We start from the raw sequence: 21,733 nt of genomic DNA, 5'->3' as shown, positions 1-21,733 counted from the left end.
GTTGTGAGAAGCGCTAACGGTATGTTTTGAATCTGTGCAGCATGGATCATGTTCAGAATTCGAACAGTGTTGTCTTTGGCTTCTCTACCTGGTGTAAACCCCAATTGTCCTAGGCTGATAATGTTTCGCAAGAATATTTTAATTCTGTTGACTATTGTTTTTGCGAATAGTTTAACGTCGTTGTTTATTAACCCCTTAACGACCGGCATATAGTGTTTTTACGTCGGCCGTTCAGGGTAGTTCTACTGAAGTGCCGCCTTTTCACGTCAGCACTTTAGAAGAACTTTCCCCACATCGTGCGGGGTGCTGCTGAAGCCCGGGCTGTTAGTAAGCGCCGCATCTGAGTGATTTTAGAGGGAGGGGGCTCGCTCTCTCATCCCACTGGAATCCCTGTTTGCATCGCGTGGTGCCGATGGGTTTTACAGCAGCCTGGGGGCCTAACAAAGGCCCCCAGGTCTGCCTTTAGTGATTGCCTGTTAGGCCATGCCAGAGGCATGACCTAATAGGTGCCTGTCAGTTTTACACTGACAGGCAATAATACACTGCAATACAGAAGTATTGAAGTGTATTATAAACGTGATCAAAAGTTTGCACAGTAAAGTCCCCCAGTGGGACTAAAAAAAAAGAAAAAAACAGTTAAATAAATAACTAAATGTCCCAAAAAAAAAACCACACTTTTTCCCCTTGCAAAATAGTTTATTATGAAAAAAAGTTACTCATATTTGGTATCACCGCATTCGTAACGAACGCAACTACAAAACAATTACATTATTTAACCCGCACGGTGAACGGTTTACGTAAAAAATCTAATAAAAAACGCCAGAATTGCTGTTTTCTGGTCATCCTGCCTTCAAAAGAATTTGATAAAAAGTGATCAAACCGTCGCATCTACTCCAAAATGGTACCAATAAAAACTACAAGTCGTCCCGCAAAAAAAAGCCCTCATACAGCTGCATCGGTCAAAAAATAAAAAAAGTTATGACTCTTAAAATATGGTGACACAAAAGCAAATAATTTTGAAAAAAAATTGTTTTTACTGTGTAAAAGTAGGAAAACATAAAAAAATCCATATAAATTTGGTATCGCCGCAATTGTAACAAGCCACTGAATAAAGTTATTATGTTATTTATACCATACGGTAAACGGCGTAAAATGAAGATGCAAAAAATGGCGACGTTTCTGTTTTTTTTCCAGTACCCCACAAAAAAAGTTATTCAAAAGTTAATCAAGAAATTATATGTACCCCAAAATGGTGCTATTGTAAAGCACAACTTGTCCCGCAAAAGAAAAGTCCTTATACAGCTATGTCGGCGCAAAAATAAAAAAGTTATAGCTCTTGGAATGCGATGATGGAAAAACTTAAAAAATTGCTCGGTCATTAAGGTTTAAAATACCTTCGGTATTAAGGGGTTTTAAGGAACAATTTTCGATAGAATATTCACGTTTGTAAATATATACGCTCCTAACATTAACCAGGAGAAATTTTTCAAACAAACATTACAAAAACTGGAGAAGTTCAAGGAGGGTGAATTAATTATAGATGGTGACTTCAACACACCACTGCACCCCTCATTAGATACTTCCAACAATAGTTCGTCAATCTCATACAAGAAGCTCAAAGCTATAAAAAAAGCTCTTCTCAGAGGCTCATTTATTTGATGCATGGAGAATTCGAAACCCTTCCACCAAAGACTACCCATTTTACTCAACCGTTCATAAAAAAATATTCCAGAATAGATTACTTATTTATTCCTCACTCCCTGATTAATGCTATAACACAGGTAAAATACGGTTCAATTACACAGACCATGCCCCTCTCTTACTAACACTTTCAATCTCTAAGACACAAAATAATTATTATTTTAATTGGAAGCTGAACGACAGTTTACTTACAAGCAAAGAAGACAGAACCTACTTGCTCTCACGTATACAAGACTACTTTCTAGACAACTGCCCTGATAATAACTGTAATCTGACTACCTGGGAAGCACATAAAGTGGTGGTTAGAGGTTTTCTAATTGAATTAGGCTCAAGGAAAAAAAGAAAACAACAAAAAAATCACAAATCTTTTAGAACAAATAAATATTTTAGAACTAAAACATAAGAAATCTTTATGTACAGAGTCAGAAAAAGAACTATTCAAACTCCGAACAGAACTAAAAGACTTATTAACCCCTTCAGGACACAGCCTGTTTTGGCCTTCAGGACACAGCCAATTTTTTCAAATCTGACATGTTTCACTTTATGTGGTAATAACTTTGGAATGCTTTTACCTATCCGAGCGATTCTGAGATTGTTTTCTCGTGACACATTGGACTTTATGTTACTGGTAAAATTTGCTCGATACATTAAGTATTTAATTGTGAAAAACACCAAAATTTAGCGAAAAATTTCAAAAATTAGCATTTTTCTAAATTTATATGTATCTGCTTGTAAGACAGATGGTAATACCACACAAAATTGTTGCTAATTAACATCACCCATATGTTTACTTTAGATTGCCATTGTTTTTTGAACATCCTTTTATTTTTCTATGACATCACAAGGGTTAGAACTTTAGCAGCAATTTCTCACATTTTCAAGAAAATTTCAAAAGGCTATTTTTACAGGGACCAGTTCAGTTGTGAAGTGGAATTTAGGGCCTTATATATTAGAAACCCTCAATAAGTCACCCCATTTTAAAAACTTCACCCCTCAAAGTATTCAAAACAGCATTTAGAAAGTTTCTTAACCCTTTAGATGTTTCACAGGAATTAAGGCAAAGTAGATGTGAAATTTTCAAATTTCTTTTTTTTTTTTGCAGAAATTCATTTTTCATCTATTTTTTTTGTAATGCAAAAAGTTTTACCAGAGAAACGCAACTCAATATCTATTGCCCAGATTCTGCAGTTTTTAGAAATACCCCACATGTGGCCCTAGTGAACTTATTGACTGCAGCACAGGCCTCAGAAACAAAGGAGCACCTAGAGGATTTTGGGCCTCCTTTTTTATTAGAAAATATTTTAGGCACCATGTCGGGTCTGAAAGGCTCTTGCGGCGCCAAAACAGTGGAAATCCCCCAAAAGTGAACCCATTTCGGAAACTATACCCCTTGAGGAAATTATCTAGGGGTATAGTGAGCATTTTGACCCCGCAGATTTTTGGGAGAAATTATTGGAAGTAGGCCGTGAAAATGAAAATATACATTCTTTCAAAGAAAATGTAGGTTTAGCTAATTTTTTCTAATTTCCACAAGGACTAAAAGGAGAAAATGCACCACTACATTTGTAAAGAAATTTCTCCCGAGTAAAACAATACCCCACATGTAGTAATAAACGGCTGTTTGGACACACGGCAGGGCTTAGAAGGGAAAGAGCGCCATTTGGCTTTTGCAGCTCAAATTTAGCAGGAATGGTTTGTGGAGACCACGTCGCATTTGCAAAGCCCCTAAGGGACCAAAACAGTGAAAACACCAAAAAATTGACTCCATTTAGGAAACTACACCCCTTGAAGAATCCATCTAGGGGTGTAGTGAGCATTTTGAACCCACAGGGGTTTCATAGATTTTATTAGAATTGGGCAGTGAAAATAAAAAAAAATCCTTTTTCTTCAATAAGACGTAGTTTTAGCTGAAAATGTTTCATTTTCTCAACAAATAAATGAAAAAAAGCACCACAACACTTGTAAAGCAACTTCTCCTGTGTATGGCAATACCACATATGTGGTCATAAATGGCTGTTTGGGAACAGAGTAGGGCTCAGAAGGGAAGGAGCGCCATTTGGCTTTTGGAGTACAGATTTTGCTGGATTGGTTTCTGGGCGCTATGTCGCATTTGCAAAGTCCCTGTGGGACCAAAACAGTGGATCCCCCCCCAGAAGTGACCCCATTTTTGAAACTACACCCCTCAAGGTATTCACTTAGGGTTGTAGTGAGCATATTAACACCACACGTGATTGGCAGAAATTGGTGTGCACTCGATGTTGCAGACTGAAAATGGGATTTTTTTCTATAGATGCCAATATGTGGCGCCCAGCTTGTGCCACTGGAGACACACACCCCAAAAATTGTTAAAAGGGTTCTCCCGGGTATGGCGATGCCATATATGTGGAAGTAAACTGCTGTTTAGGCACACTGTAGGGTTCAGAAGGGAGGTAGGGCCATTTGGCTTTTGGAGCGTGGATTTTGCTTGTAGTAGTTTTGTATTGAGTCTTACTGGTGTTTCCGTTTATAATGTGGGGGTACATGTAAGCCGGGCGGAGTATATAAGGGGCATAGTCAGGTGGTATAATAATAGGGTAAACAAAAACAATAAAATGATCCATAGATGTGTGTTACACTGTGACACAATCCTTTCTGCACAGGCCGGTGTCGCACTGATATATGGCGTCCTTTCTTATGCCCCTTTTGGTCCACACTCCGCACCTTTGCAGTTTGAGGAATTTTGCTGAGAAGTGTTTTCCTGGTATAATACGGGCACCGTAGCTTACAGCAGATATGTTTGGACCCTCCCTTTCCTGGTTCCCTAATTTTAGGTCCTTGATAATTCGCCACTTGAAACAGAAGAAATGTTCCCCTCAGGCCGGCACAACTGCATATTTTTATTTCCTGGCTTATTGGAGCCTTAACTAATTTTATTTTTTCATAGACGTAGCGGTATGAGGGCTGGTTTGTTGTGGGACGAGCTGTAGTTTTTATTGGTACCATTTTGGGGTACATGCGACTTTTTGGTCACTTTTTTTTTGGGAGGCCAGGTGACCAAAAAACAGCAATTCTGACATTATTTTTTTTTATTCTTTTTATACAGCGTTCACCAATCGTTATAAATTACATGTTACCTTTATTCTGCGGGTCAGTCCGATTCCGACGATACATAATTTATAGAACCTTTTTACGTTTTACAACTTTTTGCACAATAAAATAACTTTTGTAAAGAGAATGGATTTTTTCTGTCACCAAGTTGTGAGAGCCATAACGGTTTTAATTTTTCCGTTGACGGAGCTGTATGAGGGCTTATTTTTAGCGAGACGAGTTATAGTTTTTATAGGTACCATTTTTGGATAAATGCGACTTTTTGATCACTTTTTATTTAAATTTTTGGAAGACAGTGACCAAAAAATAGCAATTATGTCAGTATTTTTTAGTTTTTTTTTTACGGCGTTCACTGTGCGAAATAAATAACATAATATTTTTATAGTTAAGGTCGTTACGGTCGCAGCGATACCAAATATGTATGGCTTTATTATTTTTTTCAATAATAAATGACTTGATAAAAGAAAAAGGGCGATTGTGTTTTGTGTTATTATTTGAAACTTTTATTGTATTTTTACAACTTTTATTTTTACTTTTTTTTACACTTTTTTTTTACACTTTTCTTTAGTCCCACTAGGGGACTTGAAGGTCCAACTGTTTGTTTGATGTTCTAATACATTGCACTACCCATGTAGTGCAATGTATTAGAACTGTCAGTTGTTCACTGACAGCAAGCCGATCAGGCTCCGCCTCCGGGCGGGGCCTAATCGGCTAACGTAATGACAGATAGGAAGCCTTTGTTAGGCTTCCGGTTGCCATAGCAATCGCCCCCCCCCCCCGCAACAATCGGCCCCCGCAATCGCGTAGCGGGGTGCCGATGTTGCTATAACAACTTAAATGCGGCGGTCACTATTGACTGCCGCAATTAAGGGGTTAATCGGTTCGGATCACCGCTGTGATCCAACCCGATGTTTTCCCCCAGTACTAAGGCTGCTAGTAGCAGCCTGTACTGGGAGATGCCGGGCTGCGGGGAGCGTCTGTGTGCTCTGTTAGGAGCACACGTGGATTAACGGGCTGCAGGCACAACGACCAGCTTTGTAGCCCGTTAATCTACGCGTGGTGGTCGTGAAGGGGGTAAACTATAACACCGAAACAAATATTTACTTTGCAAAATTCAAAATGTACATGAATTCAGATAAATGTGGGAAGAGATTAGCCAACCTAATTAAGAAACAACACACAAACACCTTTATACCCAAAATAAAGGACAAAAGAAATAAACTTATCTACGCAACGGAAGATATAGCCAAGGAATTTTGCTCCTTTTATCAGAACTATATAACTTAGCAAACAACGACCAAACATTGACTAGTAAAACTCAAGCCATAAATAAATTATTAGACAAGATATCACTCCCTTACATTTCAGAAGCCCAGAGTCAAATGTTGACTTCCCCTTCACAAAACAAGAAATAGATACTGCTATTAACACTAGCCCAAAAGGCAAAAGTCCAGGTCCAGATGGGTTTTCCATGACTTACTATAAAATATTTAGAGAAACTTTGTCTCCTTTTCTAACACAATACTTCAACACCATAGATTTAAAGAACCCCTTACGTAAAGAGACTTAACCGCACACATCACTTTAATTCCTAAAGAAGGAAAGGACCCAACTACCTGTGGAAATTATAGACCCATCTCTTTAACCCCTTCCCTCTTTAGCCACTTTTGACCTTCCTGACAGAGCCTCATTTTTCAAATCTGACATGTTTCATTTTATGTGGTAATAACTTGGGAATGCTTTAACCTATCCAAGCGATTCTGAGACTGTTTTCTCGTGACACATTGGACTTTATGTTACTGGCAAAATTTGCTCGATACATTCAGTATTTAAATGTGAAAAACACCAAAATTTAGCGAAAAATTGCAACATTTGCATTTTTCTAAATTTAAATGTATCTGCTTGTAAGACAGGCAGATATACCACACTAAATAGTTGCTAATTAACATCCCCCATATGTCTACATTAGATTGACATCGTTTTTTAAACATCCTTTTATTTTTCTAGGACGTTACAAGGCTTAGAACTTTAGCAGCAATTTCTCAAATTTTCAAGAAAATTTCAAAAGGCTATTTTTACAGGGGCCATTTCAGTTGTGAAGTGGCTTTTAGGGCCTTATATATTAGAAACCTCCAAAAAGTCACCCAATTTTAAAAACTTCACCCCTCAAAGTATTCAAAACAGCATTTAGAAAGTTTCTTAACCCTTTAGACGTTTCACAGGAATTAAACCAAAGTAGAGGTGAAATTTACAAATTTCATTTTTTGTTGTTGCAGAAATTCATTTTGAATCCATTTTTTTTGTAACACAAAGTTTTACCAGAGAAACGCAACTCAATATTTATTGCCCAGGTTCTGCAGTTTTAGGAAATATCCCACATGTGGCCCTAGTGTGCTAATGGACTGAAGCAGTGTCCTCAGAAGCAAAGGAGCACCTATAGGATTTTGGGCCTCCTTTTTATTAGAATATATTTTTGGCACCATGTCGGGTTTGAAGGGCTCTTGCGGTGCCAAAACAGTGGAAATCCCCCAAAAGTGACCCCATTTGGGAAACTACACAGCTTAAGGAAATTATCTAGGGATATAGTGAGCATTTTGACCCTACAGGTTTATTGCAGAAATTATTGGAAGTAGGCCGTGAAAATGGAAATCTACATTCTTTCAAAGAAAATGTAGGTTTAGCTAATTTTTTCTCATTTACACAAGGACTAAAGGAGAAAAAGCACTGCAAAATTTGTAAAGCAACTTCTCGCGAGTAAAACAATACCCCATATGTGGTAATAAATGGCTGTTTGGACACACAGCAGGTGTTAGAATGGAAAGAGCGCTATCTGGCTTTTGGAGCTAAAATTTAGCAGGAATGGTTTGTGGAGGCCATGTCACATTTGCAGAGCCCCTGAGGGGACAAAACAATGAAAACGCCCAAAAAGTAACTCCATTTAGGTAGCTACACCCCTTGAAGAATTAATCTATGGGTGTAGTGATCATTGTGACCCCACAGGTGTTTCATAGAATTTATTAGAATTGGGCAGTGAAAATAAAAACAATCCTTTTTCTTCAATAAGACGTAGCTTTAGCTCAAAATTTTTCATTTTCTCAACAAATAAAGAAAAAAAAGAACCCCAACATTTGTAAAGCAACTTCTCTGGAGTATGGAAATACCCCATATGTGGTCATAAACTGCTGTTTGGGCACATGGCAAGGAACAGAAAAGAAGGAGCGGCATTTGGCTTTTGGAGCACAGGTTTTGCTGGATTGGTTTCTTGAGACCAAGTCGCTTTTGCAAAGCCCCTAAGGTACCAGTACAGTGGAAACTACCCAAAAGGGACTCCATTTGTGATAATACACCCCTTGAGGAATTAATCTCGTGGTGGAGTAAGCATTTTTAGCCCACAGCTGTTTCATAGATTTTATTTGAAATGGGCAGTGAAAATAAAAAGAAAATTTTTTTCCAATAAGACGTAGCTTTAGCGCAAAATTTTTCATTTTCTCAAAAAAGAAAGCAGAAAAACAACATTTGTTAAGCAATTTCTCCCGAGTATGGCAATACCCCATCTGTGGCTATAAACTCATTTTTGGCCACACGGCAGGGCTCAGAAGGGAAGGAGTGCCATTTGGCTTTCAGAGTACAGATTTTGCTGGATTGGTTTCTGGTTGCTATGTAGCATTTGCAAAACCACTGTGGGACCAAAACAGTGGAAACCCCCCAAAAGTGACCCCCATTTTGGAAACTAGACCCCTCAAGGTATTCACCTAGGGGTGTAGTGAGCATGTTAACCCTGCAGGTGTTTTGCATAAATTAGTGTGCACTCGATATTGCAGAGTGAAAATGGGATTTTTCAATAGATATGCCAATATGTGGTGCCCAGCTTGTGCCACCATAACAAGACAGCTCTCTAATTATTATGCTGTGTTTCCCAGTTTTAGAATCACCCTACATGGGGCACTAATCTTTTGCCTGGACATTTGACAGGGCTCAGTAGTGAGAGAATAGCATGCGAAATTGAATCCTAATATGGCGATTTACACAGAATTGGTTCACAATTGCAGAGGCTCAGATGGGAAATAATAAAAGAAACCCCCCAGAAGTGACCCCATTTTAGAAACTACACCCCTCAAGGCATTTATTAAGGGGTGTAGTGAGCCATTTCACCCCACAGGTCTTTTCCATAAATAAATGCGCTGTATATGGTGCAAAGTAAAAATTTGAATTTTTCCCCAGAATTGCCAATTCGGTGGCAAGTATGTCGTGCCCAGCTTATGCCACTGGAGACACACACCAGAAAAATTGTTAAAAGGGTTCTCCCGGGTATGGCGGTGCCATATATGTGGAAGTAAACTGCTGTTTGGGCACGCTGTAGGGCTCAGATGGGTGGTAGCGCCATTTGGCTTTTGAAGTGTAGATTTTGCTTGATAGTAGTGTTGTTTGAGTATTGCTGGTGTTTCCGTTAATAATGTGGGGGCACATGTAAGCTGGGCAGAGTACATCAGGGGCATAGTCAGGTGGTATAATAATGGGGTAAACAATAAAATAATCCATAGATGTGTGTTACACTGTGAAGCAATCATTTCTGCACAGGCCGGTGTCGCACTGATAAACGGTGTCTTTACTTATCCCCCATTTGGTCCACACTCCGCACCTTTGCAGTTTGGGTAATTTTGCTAGGAAGTGTTGTCCTGGTATAATACGGGCACCCTCGCCTCTAGTAGATATGTTTGGGCCCCCCTTCCTGGTTCCCTAATTTTAGGGCCCCGATAAATCGCCTCTTGAAACAGATTAAATGTTCCCCTCTGATCTGCACAACTGCATATTTTTAATTTCCTGACTTATGGAAGCCTTAAGTAATTTTATTTTTTATAGACGTAGTGGTATGAAGGCTGTTTTTTTGCGGGACGAGCTATAGTTATTATTGGTACCATTTTGGGGTACATGCGACTTTTTGATCACCTTTTATCCTATTTTTTGAGAGGCAAGGTGACCAAAAAACAATAATTCTGGCAAAGTTTTTTAAGGGTTTTTTATACAGCGTTCACCATGCATTATAAATTACATGTTACCTTTATTCTGCGGGTCAGTCCAATTCCAGCGATACCTAATTTATAGAACTTTTTTATGTTTTACAACTTTCTGCACAATAAAATTACTTTTGTAAAAATAATGTATTTTTTCTGTCGCCATGTTGTGAGAACCATAACTTTTTTATTTTTTCATCGACGGAGCTGTGTGAGGGCTGTTTTTTGCGAGACGAGCAATAGTTTTTATAGGCACCATTTTTTGATACATGCGACTTTTTGATTCAGTGGCGGACACAGACTGCAAAAGGCCCCTGTGCAGATAATGTGCCAGGGCCCCCCTGCCCCCCCCCCCAATACCGACAAAGTTACCTAAACATATATATGCATATAAAAATAAACCTTACTAATAAAAATTATGAAGGAAGATTTATATTGTACATTTTATTACCAGTTTAGAACACAAGTAACACATTTTTTTCCGGGTTAAATTCTTATCTAAACTAAGTCCCTAAATGTGGGCAAAGAAAATGAAAAACCTATACTCACCTCCTCCGGCGCCTCCGTTCCCCCTCCGCAGCCCCTATCCCTTTCTGTGTTTACAAAGCTGCTGTGGTGACGCGCGGTCGATGGCACATGACCGCTGCAGCCAATCAATGCCCTCAACAGCGATTTGCTGTGGAACTACTGTCCTCAGCAGCACACCAATGAGGAGTTATTGGCAGCAGCGGTCACGTGCCATCGGCAGCGCGTCACCAGTGCAGCCTTGTACACTTGTAACACAGACCGAGACAGGAGGATGGGGGCTGCGGCGGGTGACGGGCCTCTGTCTCAGTCCTCAGCATCGCGCAGCTGAGAACTGAGTCGGCCAGCAGAGGAACGGGCCCCCTTCCCACGCGGGGCCCTTGTGCAGCTGCACCGGCTGCACATGCGGTATGTCCGCCCCTGTTTTGATTACTTTTTATTTCAATTTATGTAGGGCAAAGTGACTAAAAAACAGAAATTCTGGCATTATTTTTTAAGGTTTTTTTTACGCCGTTCACCACGTGGAATAAATAACATAATGTTTTTATGGTTTAGGCCGTTACGGTCGCGGCAATATCAAATATGTATGGTTTATTTATTTTTTTCAATAATAAAGGACTTGATAAGGGAAAAAGGGCAATTGTGTTTTATTTTATTACTTAGAACTTTTATTATATTTTTTAAAACTTTTTTTCACATTTGTTTTTTCACTTTTTTTTACACTTTACTTTAGTCCCACTAGGGGACTTGAAGGTCCAACTGTCTGTCAGATTTTTTTTCTAATACATTGCACTACCTACGTAGTTTTCAGGGGCAGTGGTATGTCAGTCGTCTTCTCCTTCCTCCAGAAGGCCTCCTCTACTCTGTTTCTAACTCCCTTCTGGGAAGTCACAAAAATTTAGTCCCCGGCTTCACCCTTGATCTCAGCCTTTGTGTCTTAAAACTACTGCTGCGGCTGCAAAGTGCTCCGGAGCAGGGGATATGGTAGGGCAGGGTTGTATGTGGTGGCGGCCTCACTTTATTCTTCTTTGCTGCCTCTCTTCCGGCCGTAACTCCCGCATTAGTGGTCGCGGGCAAAATTTTAGTCCCCGGCTTCAGGCCTTACCTAGGCCGCAATTTCGGATGTCCGCTAAAACGGACAAAAAATGCTCTCCCAGGCAGGAATGGTGAATGGCAGTGTCCGGTGCCCACCAGGAGGGTGGGAAAACAGCCTCCTTTAGTGCAGATTGAGCTGTATGGAAACTATTGCTCACGGAGCTCAGTTTGGTGTGTCTGCTCTCCTGCTCAGGTAACCATGCTCCACCAGGCTTTACCAGGTTTACTTATTCATGTTGCTCTGAGTTTGCTGGAATAACTTTACTTTATGCTCCACCTGTGAACTATATTTACAACAAGAACACTACACCTCCCAGCATGACCATAATATAATTATATTATACTCTCTACATAGAACACTACACCTCCCAACATGACCCCACCACTGGACATAACCATAATACAATTCTATTATACACTGTACATAGAACACTACACCTCCCAACATAACATAACCTAACCACTGGACATGATCATAATACATTTCTATTATACTCTATACATAGAACACTACACCTCCCAACATGACCCCATTAATGGACATAATCATAATATAATTCTATTATACTCTGTACAAATAACACTACACCTCCCAACATGACCCCACCACTGGACATGACAATAATACACTTCTATTATACTCTATGCATAGAACATTACACCTCCCAACATGACATGACCATAATACAATTCTATTATACTCTACATATAACACTGAACCTCCCAACATGACGTGACCACTGGACATGACATAATACAATTCTATTATACTCTATATTTAACACTACACCTCCCAATATGAGCTGACCACTGGACATGACATAATACAATTCTATTATACTCTTTACATAGATCACTACACCTCCCAACATGACCCCACCACTGGAAATGATCATAATACAATTCTATTATACTCTGTACATAGAACACTACAATCCCCAACATGACCGACCACTGGACATGACCATAATACAATCTACATCAATAGCTATATCCTAACTAGCTTGTACAGAGGCATGTACGTATATGTGTGAGCATTAATGCAGATGGTGATATAAATCCCCACGATGCCTCCTTGACAACATGGTATCTGTCTTACCTTCTTACGCTCTGCTTTCTGCCGCTCTCTGAACTCCTCCATTTTCTTGGCTTCTTCTCGTAGAGCCTGAGCCAGCTGGATGTGACACTGACCGATGTTGTCAATTTCTGCCAAAAATAAACATTTAATTAAAAGAGACAGAATAGTGTTTACCTCATACCAATCTTGTTACAGCTTCTCAACATTAGTGAAAACTTATTATAATCTTATATCAAGTCATTCTGAACCATATGAGGAAAGCTCAGTTATTGGTTGTGAGATGAACCCCGGACCCATGAGATCTTCTAGAAACATGTTCGTTGTTATCATCAACCTGAGCAAAGTTTATTATTGTCTAAGATGCGAAACAGAGAAAAGATAAGAGGTCGCTATGGATGCCTCAATACACATCTTACTATTTCTTTATTTACAGTTGTTTATATAGTGCCAACATATTCCACAGAGATGTACAGATATTGTCATCACTCACATCAGTCCCAGTCTAAATTCCCCATCTCAGACACACACCTTAGGGCCAATTTCATAGGAAGCAAATAAAGCAGTATGTTTTTGGAATGTGGAAGTAAACCAGAAGAAGCCTGAACAAACACGGGGAGAAGATAGAAACTCTATGCAGATCCAAAGCAGCCAGCGATCAATCACTGTGAGGAGGCGGGGGGAGCGCTCTGCTCATGAATATGCTGGACTTCTAACTATGAGTCCAGTATATTCTTTGTACTAGCCAAATGGCACAATAGTAGAATGGACCTGCCCCTAAAATATGCTGCCTTTACCTAGGACAGCATATTGAGCTGACCGATCCACATTGGCAGGCGGTGCAGGTCCCCAGTCTACAGCGACGTATTTTGGCGTAGCTGTAGAAAAGACACATGAGCGCTCATTCTCTAAACAGGAGCTGTAATTAACAGCTCCTGTACTTAAAAAAAACAACTTTTGAAGACAGCTGGAATCTGAAAAAATTCAGGAATATGCTAAAATATTATAAATAAAAAATAAAGTTGTAAATAAAGTTATCCCTTTATGAGATAAAAAAAATGTAACAAAAAATTAATTAAAAAAATATTCCAAAAAAAAAGTCATTACTTGGCATAAAATATATTTTATTGTCCATACATCACTTAAAAACAAATAACGACACATATTTGGTATCTACACGATCGTAATAACCTGAAGAATTAATTAATAAAACAAAATGCCGAAAATCACTTTTTCTTATATTCACGTCGCAAAGATAAATTCTAAAACGTATACAGTACATTTTGTCTACACCAAACAGAAAAAAAAAAAATACAATTTCTTCTGCATAAAACAAGGCCTCATACAGCCGCGTAAATGAAAACATAAAAAAAAGTTATGGCTGCTGAAAGGCAAAAATGAAAGAATTTAGCCGGTCATTAAGGCCTTTTCAGGTTTACCCCTTAACGACCAGCGACGGATATATCCGTCGCAAGCAGGTGTTAGTTCCCGCATAGTGACGGATATATCCGTCGCTCTGATCGGGTGGGTACTGCCAGTGTACCCACACGATTAGCAGCAGGATTAGGGCTGTTATACACAGCCTGGCTTCTGCCGCAACTGCCGGAATCAAAGCGCGCTCCAATTCCGGAAGTTCAACCCATTAGATGCCGCTGTCAAAAGCGGCATCTAATGTGTTTGACAGAGGGAGGGAGCTAATAGAGCCTAATAGAGCCTAATAGATTGCCTGTCAGTTTTACACTGACAGGCAATAATGCTTTAGTATACTAAGTATACCAAAGCATTATATAAGCGATTTAGATGGTGAAAAAAAAAAAGATTACAGTAAAAATAAAATATAACCACTTTTTACACCAAAAAGTAGTTTTATTTAGTAAAAGTGTAAAAAAAAAGTAACACATACGCATATATGGTATCACTGCAATCGTAACAACTCAAACAATAAAGTTAGCGCATTAATTAAACCGCTGGGTGAACGGCGTCCAAACAAAACGCAAAAAACAATCGCAAAATTTATTTTTTTCTCCCATCCGAGCCATAAAAAAGAAAATAAAAGTTAATCAATAATGCCCATGTACCCCACAATACTACCAATGAAAACTACACCTTGTCCCGCAAAAACCAAGCCCACTTATGGCTACATCGACGGATAAAAAAAAAAGTTACGGCTCTTGAAAAGGGGCGATGCAAAAACAAGTAATTTTTTTGTTTAAAAGGTTTTTGGTTTTGCAAACGTAGGAAAATATAAAACCTCTACGTATTTGGTATCCCCATAATCGTGCCAACCCATAGAATAAAGGTAACATGTTATTTATTCCGCATAGTGAACAGCGTAAATTTGTAATGTGAAAGTCAATGCTGGAATAGATGTTTATTTTAAATTCTTTCCTAAAATAAAGTTAATAAAAGTTAATCAATATATTATATACACCCAAAAATGATGCAATTGAAAAATACAACTTCGTCCCGCAAAAAACAAGCCATTATACGGCTATGTCGACGGAATAAAAAAAAAGTTACGACTCTTAGGCTCTATTCACAAGATAAGGCTCGAGTGTCGGCCAATAAAAACGGCCGTTTTGGACCGTTTTTCCCAGTCGTTTTGCATCCGTTTTTCATTCGTTCCAATTCCGTTCCGGCCGATTTTGACCCGTTTTGCATCCGTTTTTTTTTCGTTCCAATTCCGTTCCGGCCGATTTTGACCCGTTTTGCATCCGTTTTTTTCCCCATCCGTTTTAAAATCGGATGAATTTCATTTGTAAATTTTTTGCCACACACTACCCTCTGTAGATAATGCCACACACTGCCCTATGTAGATACTGCCACAGCCCCCGTGTAGGTAGTGCCACACAGCCCCCTGTAGGTAGTGCCACACAGCCCCCTGTAGTTAATGCCACACAGCCCCCTGTAGTTAATGCCACACAGCCTCCTGTAGGTAATGCCACACAGCCTCCTGTAGGTAATACCACACAGCCCATTGTAGGTAATGCCACACAACCCCCCATAGGTAATGCCACACAGCCCCCTGTAGGTCGTTCTACACAGAACCCCCCATAGATGGCACCCCCCTACCTGTCTGTAGATCGCGCCACCGTTCCAGGAGAATTCCCTGACTTCAATGTCCGTAGACACCGGCCACAGTGAAGTCAGGGACTTCTCCTGGAGCGGACCACATGGGCACAGTGACATCAGGCACTTCTGAAGCGTAATGCCCGACCCTGTGGCCGGTGTTTCCGCTCCAGGAGAAGTCCCTGACTTCACTGTGTCCATATATGGACACAGTGACGTCAGGCACTTCTGAAGCAGAATCCCCAATCCCCGGCCACAGCGTTTCCGAAGCTGTGGCCGGGGATTAGGGATTCCGCTCCTACAGGGAGCAAAAAAATACCCTCCTCCTCCTCACATGCACTTAGCACCGTGAGGGGGAGAAGGAGAGAGAGCGAGCAACGAAAGACACGGCCGTCACTCAGGACACATTCCAGTGATGGCCGTGTATTACCCGGCCCCATAGACTTCTGGGCGAACGGCCGAAAATAAGGCATGTCCCATTTTTTGATGGCCGGGTTTCCCGTGCCGTCAAAAAATCGGTCGTGTGAATAGCCCCATTTGCGGTCTATTGTTCCTACTGCGGCCGTGTGAAGGCCGTTTTTTGAACGGCCGTCACACGGCCGGGAAACCCTGTCGTGTGAATATGGGCCTTAGAATGTAACAAAAAATAGTCGTTGGTCATTAACGCGCAAAATGGCCTGGTCATTAAAGGGTTAAGGACAAAACGGTTTTGCTTTAAAATAATGTTCACACTCATAGGATCTGTATTGATCACAGCATCTAAAGGGTAAAACAGCCAGTACTACAGTCTTCACCAATCCTGGTTGTGGCCATAGGATGACAGTTGTCAATCACAGCCGCCTCCCCCTCCCAGCATTCCACGTTAAGGCCCCTCTGCCTTATTAATAAAGTTTATTAGGCAGTAGTTATAAAGATAAAAAGCTTTGCATCTCCATCCAGGGCAGACAAGATAATAGATAAAGCTATCTATAGTATGCCCTCAATGTCTCTTAATTTTCGACTGCATTTTCTGTAGTTTCGGAGCATTGCTGTCAATCACACTTCAGTGGAACCTATGAGCTGCTCATCAGTGTAAACAGTGGGGACTGATTAGCAGTTAAATATATCTAAATATATTTTTTATGCACAGTTTTCCATATTTTATTATTGTCTACGATAATACATTTTTCACTTATGTTAAGCTCCTAGAGAACCTCTTTAAGATAGTCTAAGGTTGGTTATCTTTATCTCTCTGTGCCATAGTGGTAGAGCTCTGGTCGGTTTGCCTAAGGACAGGGGTCGGAGGGGTGGTGGGGGAGTTGGGATCAGAAAAAACTCTCTTGGTGCCCAAACCAGGAAAATCAGAATGTGCCTCTAACCCACCCACCTCTCACTATTACACTTTATATTGTCCAATCTGGTCATATAAAGACGTTTAAGGGCAGTGCGTTGATTTGTAATCCCAATGGCGTCCTATGCAGCTGCCTTCTCTGCCTAACCCTTGTTTCAGTGCTGTCTACAGCAATGAGGTTTCAGGAGGTGAATGCCAAAATCATGGCTCCAGGCCTGTTTTGTCAGAAAACTTCCAGCAAATGATGGGTTAAATCTTCCACATGACATTGTTTGACACAGTGTATAAATGGATATTGTAATCATTGCTTGAGTAAACATACATAGGGAAGGAAGGATTTTAAGAGATTTTAGTTCCTTGTTAGAGATGCAAATATTTATCGACAACCTCGTGCTCCTTTTTCTACAGAAGAGTGCGTTAACAAGATTACAGTTAGGGTATGTTCACACGGCCTATTTACGGACGTAAATCGGGCGTTTTTGCCCCGAATTACGTCCGAAAATAGTGCCTCAATAGCGCTGACAAACATCTGCCCATTGAAAGCAATGGGCAGACGTTTGTCTGTTCACACGAGGCGTAATTTACGCGCCGCTGTCAAATGACGGCGCGTAAATAGACGCCCGCGTCAAAGAAGTGACCTGTCACTTCTTTGGCCGTAATTGGAGCCGTTATTCATTGACTCCAATGAATAGCAGCGCCAATTACGTCCGTAATTGACGCGGCGTTCAAGCGCCTGCACATGCCGGTACGGCTGAAATTACGGGGATGTTTTCAGGCTGAAACATCCCCGTAATTTCAGCCGTTACGGACGCCCTCGTGTGAACATACCCTTAGGGTATGTTCACACGCTGAGCCAAAAACGTCTGAAAATACGGAGCTGTTTTCAAGGGAAAACAGCACCTGATTTTCAGACGTTTCAGACTTCTTTTGACGAGGCTGTAATTTTACGCGTCGTCTTTTGACAGCTGTCAAACGACGACGCGTAAATTACAGGTCGTCGGCACAGTACGTCAGCAAACCCATTCAAATGAATGGGCAGATGTTTGCCGACGTATTGGAGCCGTATTTTCAGGCGTAAATCAAGGCATAATACGCCTTGTTTACGCCTGAAAATAGGTCGTGTGAACCCAGCCTGAGAAATTATACCGTCTGTTTTCTTCATCTATAATCCTTGAAATGATACTGTGTGCTCAGTGATACTGATGTTTGAACCTTTTGCTGCTGAATATTTTTGTTGGTGATGTATTTTGAGCGTTTGCTAGGGTGGCTGAAAATGTTTCACTTTCTGTTATGCATAAGTATACACATCACACCCTGTACTCTCACAAGCACACCACCAAATATGTGTATGTTACCTATAAACTTTATGGGACACAAAACCAAACCCTATTTTATTTTAATTCTAAATAAAAAATTCACAATAGCTACAAGCCTAAGCCCTCATGCACACGACCGTAGCCATGTGCATGGCCGTGATTTTCGGGTCGGCCGGCCACGGAGTGACAGCCGCGAGCCCCTCGCAAATCGCAGGCCGTGCACATGGCCGCGCACATTATTTTCAATAAGCCCGGACCACAGAACACGGCCGTAATAAGACATGTCCGTTCTTTCTGCGGTCCAGGCTCCTGGGCCATGCAAAGACCGTGGAAACCACGGTCGTGTGCATGGCCCCATAGGAATGAATGGGGCCACAATTCTCCTGTGGATTTTCGGGGGAATTGCGGCCGCAAAAGCACGTTCGTGTGCATGAGGCCTAAAACTGCAATGGTAACCCCCAAAACAAATATATATACACCGTGTTCCAAATTATTATGCACATTGGATTTAAGTGTCATAAACATTTAATTATTAGTTTTTCAATTAAACTCATGGATGGTATTGTGTCTTAGGGTATGTGCACACGTAGTGGCCAAAAACGTCTGAAAATTCGGAGCTGCTTTCAAGGGAAAACAGCCCCTGATTTTCAGACGTTTTTTGAGCAACTCGCGTTTTTCGCGGCATTTTCGCAGCGTTTTTTACGTCCGTTTTTGGAGCTGTTTTCATTGGAGTCTATGAGAAAACGGCTCCAAAAACGTCCAAAGAAGTGTCCTGCACTTCTTTGACGAGGCAGTCATTTTACGCGTCGTCATTTGACAGCTGTCAAACGACGACGCGTAAATTACAGGTCGTCTGCACAGTACGTCGGCAAACCCATTCAAATGAATGGGCAGATGTTTGCCGACGTATTGTAGCCTTATTTTCAGACGTAAAACGAGGCATAATACGCCTCGTTTACGTCTGAAAATAGGTCGTGTGAACCCAGCCTTAGGGCTCTTTGGATCATTGTAATCAATCTCAGACACCTGTGATAATTAGTTTGCCAGGTGTGCCCAATCAAAGGAAAACTACTTAAGAAGGACGTTCCACATTATTAAGCAGGCCACAGGTTTCAAGCAATATGGGAAAGAAAAAGGATCTCTCTGCTGCCGAAAAGCGTGAAATAGTGCAATACCTTGGACAAGGTATGAAAACATTGGCTATTTCAAGAAAACGTAAGCGTGATCATCGTACTGCGAAAAGATTTGTGGCTGATTCAGAGCACAGACAGGTTCATTCAGATAAAGGCATAATGAGGAAGGTTTCTGCCAGACAAATTAATAGGATTAGGAGAGCAGCTGCTAAAATGCCATTGCAAAGCAGCAAACATGCACACGAACGTCCACGGGAGAATTGTGGCCCCATTCATTCCTATGGACCCATGCACAAGACCGTGGTTTCCACAGTACGTGCATGGCCCAGGAGCTCGGACGCAGAAAGAACGGGGATGTCTTATTACGGTCCAGGCTCAAAGCAAATAATGGCCGCGGTGTGCACAGCCCGCGATTTGCGGCCGGCTTGCGGGTGACACTCTGCCCCCGGCCGAGCCGAAAATCAGGGCCGTGCACATGGCTACGATCGTGTACGTGAGGCCTTAGTGTCTCCGAAAATTTTAATATTGGGTAAAAGTTGAAGATTGTCGTCTCATGGTGTCACACTCTAATCAGCGAATCAACACAAAACACCTGCAAACGTTCCCTAAGCCTTTAACCCCATGCCGACATTTGTCGTAAATATATATCATTGGAATGGCAGGGCATCACCTGCAAAATGTATATTTACGACAAATGGATGGCATCGGCTCAGAAGCTGAGCCGGTGCCATCATCCCCGGATGTCATCTGTATCTTACAGCTGACACCCTATTGTAATGGCGGGGACCGTCGTTAGCTTCGATCCCTGCCATTAACCCCTTAAAAGAAGCGGTCAAAAGCGATTGTAGTTGTTTGCAGCTCATCAACACTCCAGCAATGAAATCGCCGGGGTGTCGGTGGCTGCAATGGCAACCGGAGGCCTAATAGTGGCCTCCCGGTCTGCCTAGTACGGAAAACTCTCAGCCCCCGCCCGGAGGCGGGGCCTAAAAGGCTTCCGTAGCCGGCGGCAAAATGGCGCCGGTTCAGGAGATTAGCTGGCATCATCAGCGGTGGATGTCAGCTGTACGTTACAGCTGACATCCACCTGTAACGGGGATCGCTGCATCTTTGTGGTTGTCAGCAGATCGGCAACTGTGCCCTGCAATCTCACGGCTGCCGACTGCTACTATGGCAACAGGAGAGCTAACAATGGCCTCCTTCTCTGCCATTACGGAAGCCGTTTAGGTCCCGCTCGGAGGCGAAGCCTAATCATCTTGTTGTCAGTGAATGACTGACAGATCTAATAAATTGCACTACATATTATGTTATATATTCCACACGGTGAACGGCGTAAAAAAACAAAAACGTAAAAAACAATTCCAGATTTTCTGTTTTTTGGTCACTTTGTCATACAAAAATTTAAATAAAAAGTGATCAAAAAGTCGCATGTATCCAAAAATTGTACCAATAAAAACTATAGCTCGTCTCGCAAAAAACAAGCCCTTACTCCATCGACAAAAAAATGAAAAAGTAATGGTTCTCACAATATGGGGACAGAAAAAATACATTCTTTTTACAAAAGTAATTTTATTGTGCAAAAAGTTCTAAAACATAAAAAAGTGATATAAATTAGGTATCGCTGGAATCGTACTGGCCCGCAGAATAAAGTTAAAGTGTAGCTAAACGTTTGACAAACTTCTGACATGTCATAGTGACACGTCAGAAGTTTGGATTAGTTGGGGTCTGAGCACTGAGACCCCCACCAATCGCTAGAACGAAGCAGCTGAAGCGCTGTCTGCTCATGTCTGTTCGGCTTTTTCCGGAAATAAATGTATCAGTGTACGGACTCAATAGAATGTCTATGAGCCCGTACACTGATACATCAGCTTTCCGGAAAAAGCCGAACAGACACGAAGCGGCTGAGTGCTCACACGAGTGCTTCAGCTGCTTCGTTCTAGAGATTGGTGTGGGTCTCAGTGCTCGGACCCCCACCAATCCAAACTTCTGACATGTCACTATGACATGCGAAAAACTTGAGGACAGCATCCGTATGGCAAAAGTAAAAAAGTGTTTATTAACACATCCCAATATCAAAGTCCTACGTTTCGACTCCGCAGGAGTCTTTAACAAGCTTGATAAAGACTCCTGCGGAGTCGAAACGTAGCACTTTGATATTGGGATGTGTTAATAAACACTTTTTTTCTTTTGCCATACGGATGCTGTCCTCAAGTTTTTTGCAGCAATTGATTGTCCAGAAGGGATCTCTGGACTTGGAATTTGCATCCCACTGAAACTAAGTAGTAATTTTCCGATCAAGTGATTGCTGTGGACAACCAGTTTACCATGTCACTATGACATGTCAGAAATTTGTCAAATGTTTAGCTACCCTTTAATATGTAATTTATAACGCA

The 21,733-nt window shown here is 41.2% G+C and overlaps 1 protein-coding gene across 2 annotated transcripts in view; it reads right to left on the bottom strand.

The window, feature by feature from the left end:
• Positions 1 to 21,733, bottom strand: part of PSTPIP2 (proline-serine-threonine phosphatase interacting protein 2) — a 137,370-nt gene that overhangs the window by 44,801 nt on the left and 70,836 nt on the right. For both annotated transcript variants that reach the window (XM_075840714.1, XM_075840706.1), the window contains exon 5: positions 12,520 to 12,626. In XM_075840714.1, coding sequence (XP_075696829.1) covers positions 12,520 to 12,626 — 107 coding nt within the window. The remainder of the gene's footprint in view (positions 1 to 12,519; positions 12,627 to 21,733) is intronic.

Source organism: Rhinoderma darwinii, chromosome 1, assembly GCF_050947455.1.
Source record: "Rhinoderma darwinii isolate aRhiDar2 chromosome 1, aRhiDar2.hap1, whole genome shotgun sequence".
In the NCBI taxonomy this organism is placed as follows: domain Eukaryota; kingdom Metazoa; phylum Chordata; class Amphibia; order Anura; family Rhinodermatidae; genus Rhinoderma; species Rhinoderma darwinii.
The sequence above is the reverse complement of the archived record's forward strand: the minus strand, read 5'-3'. Positions and strand labels throughout refer to the sequence as shown.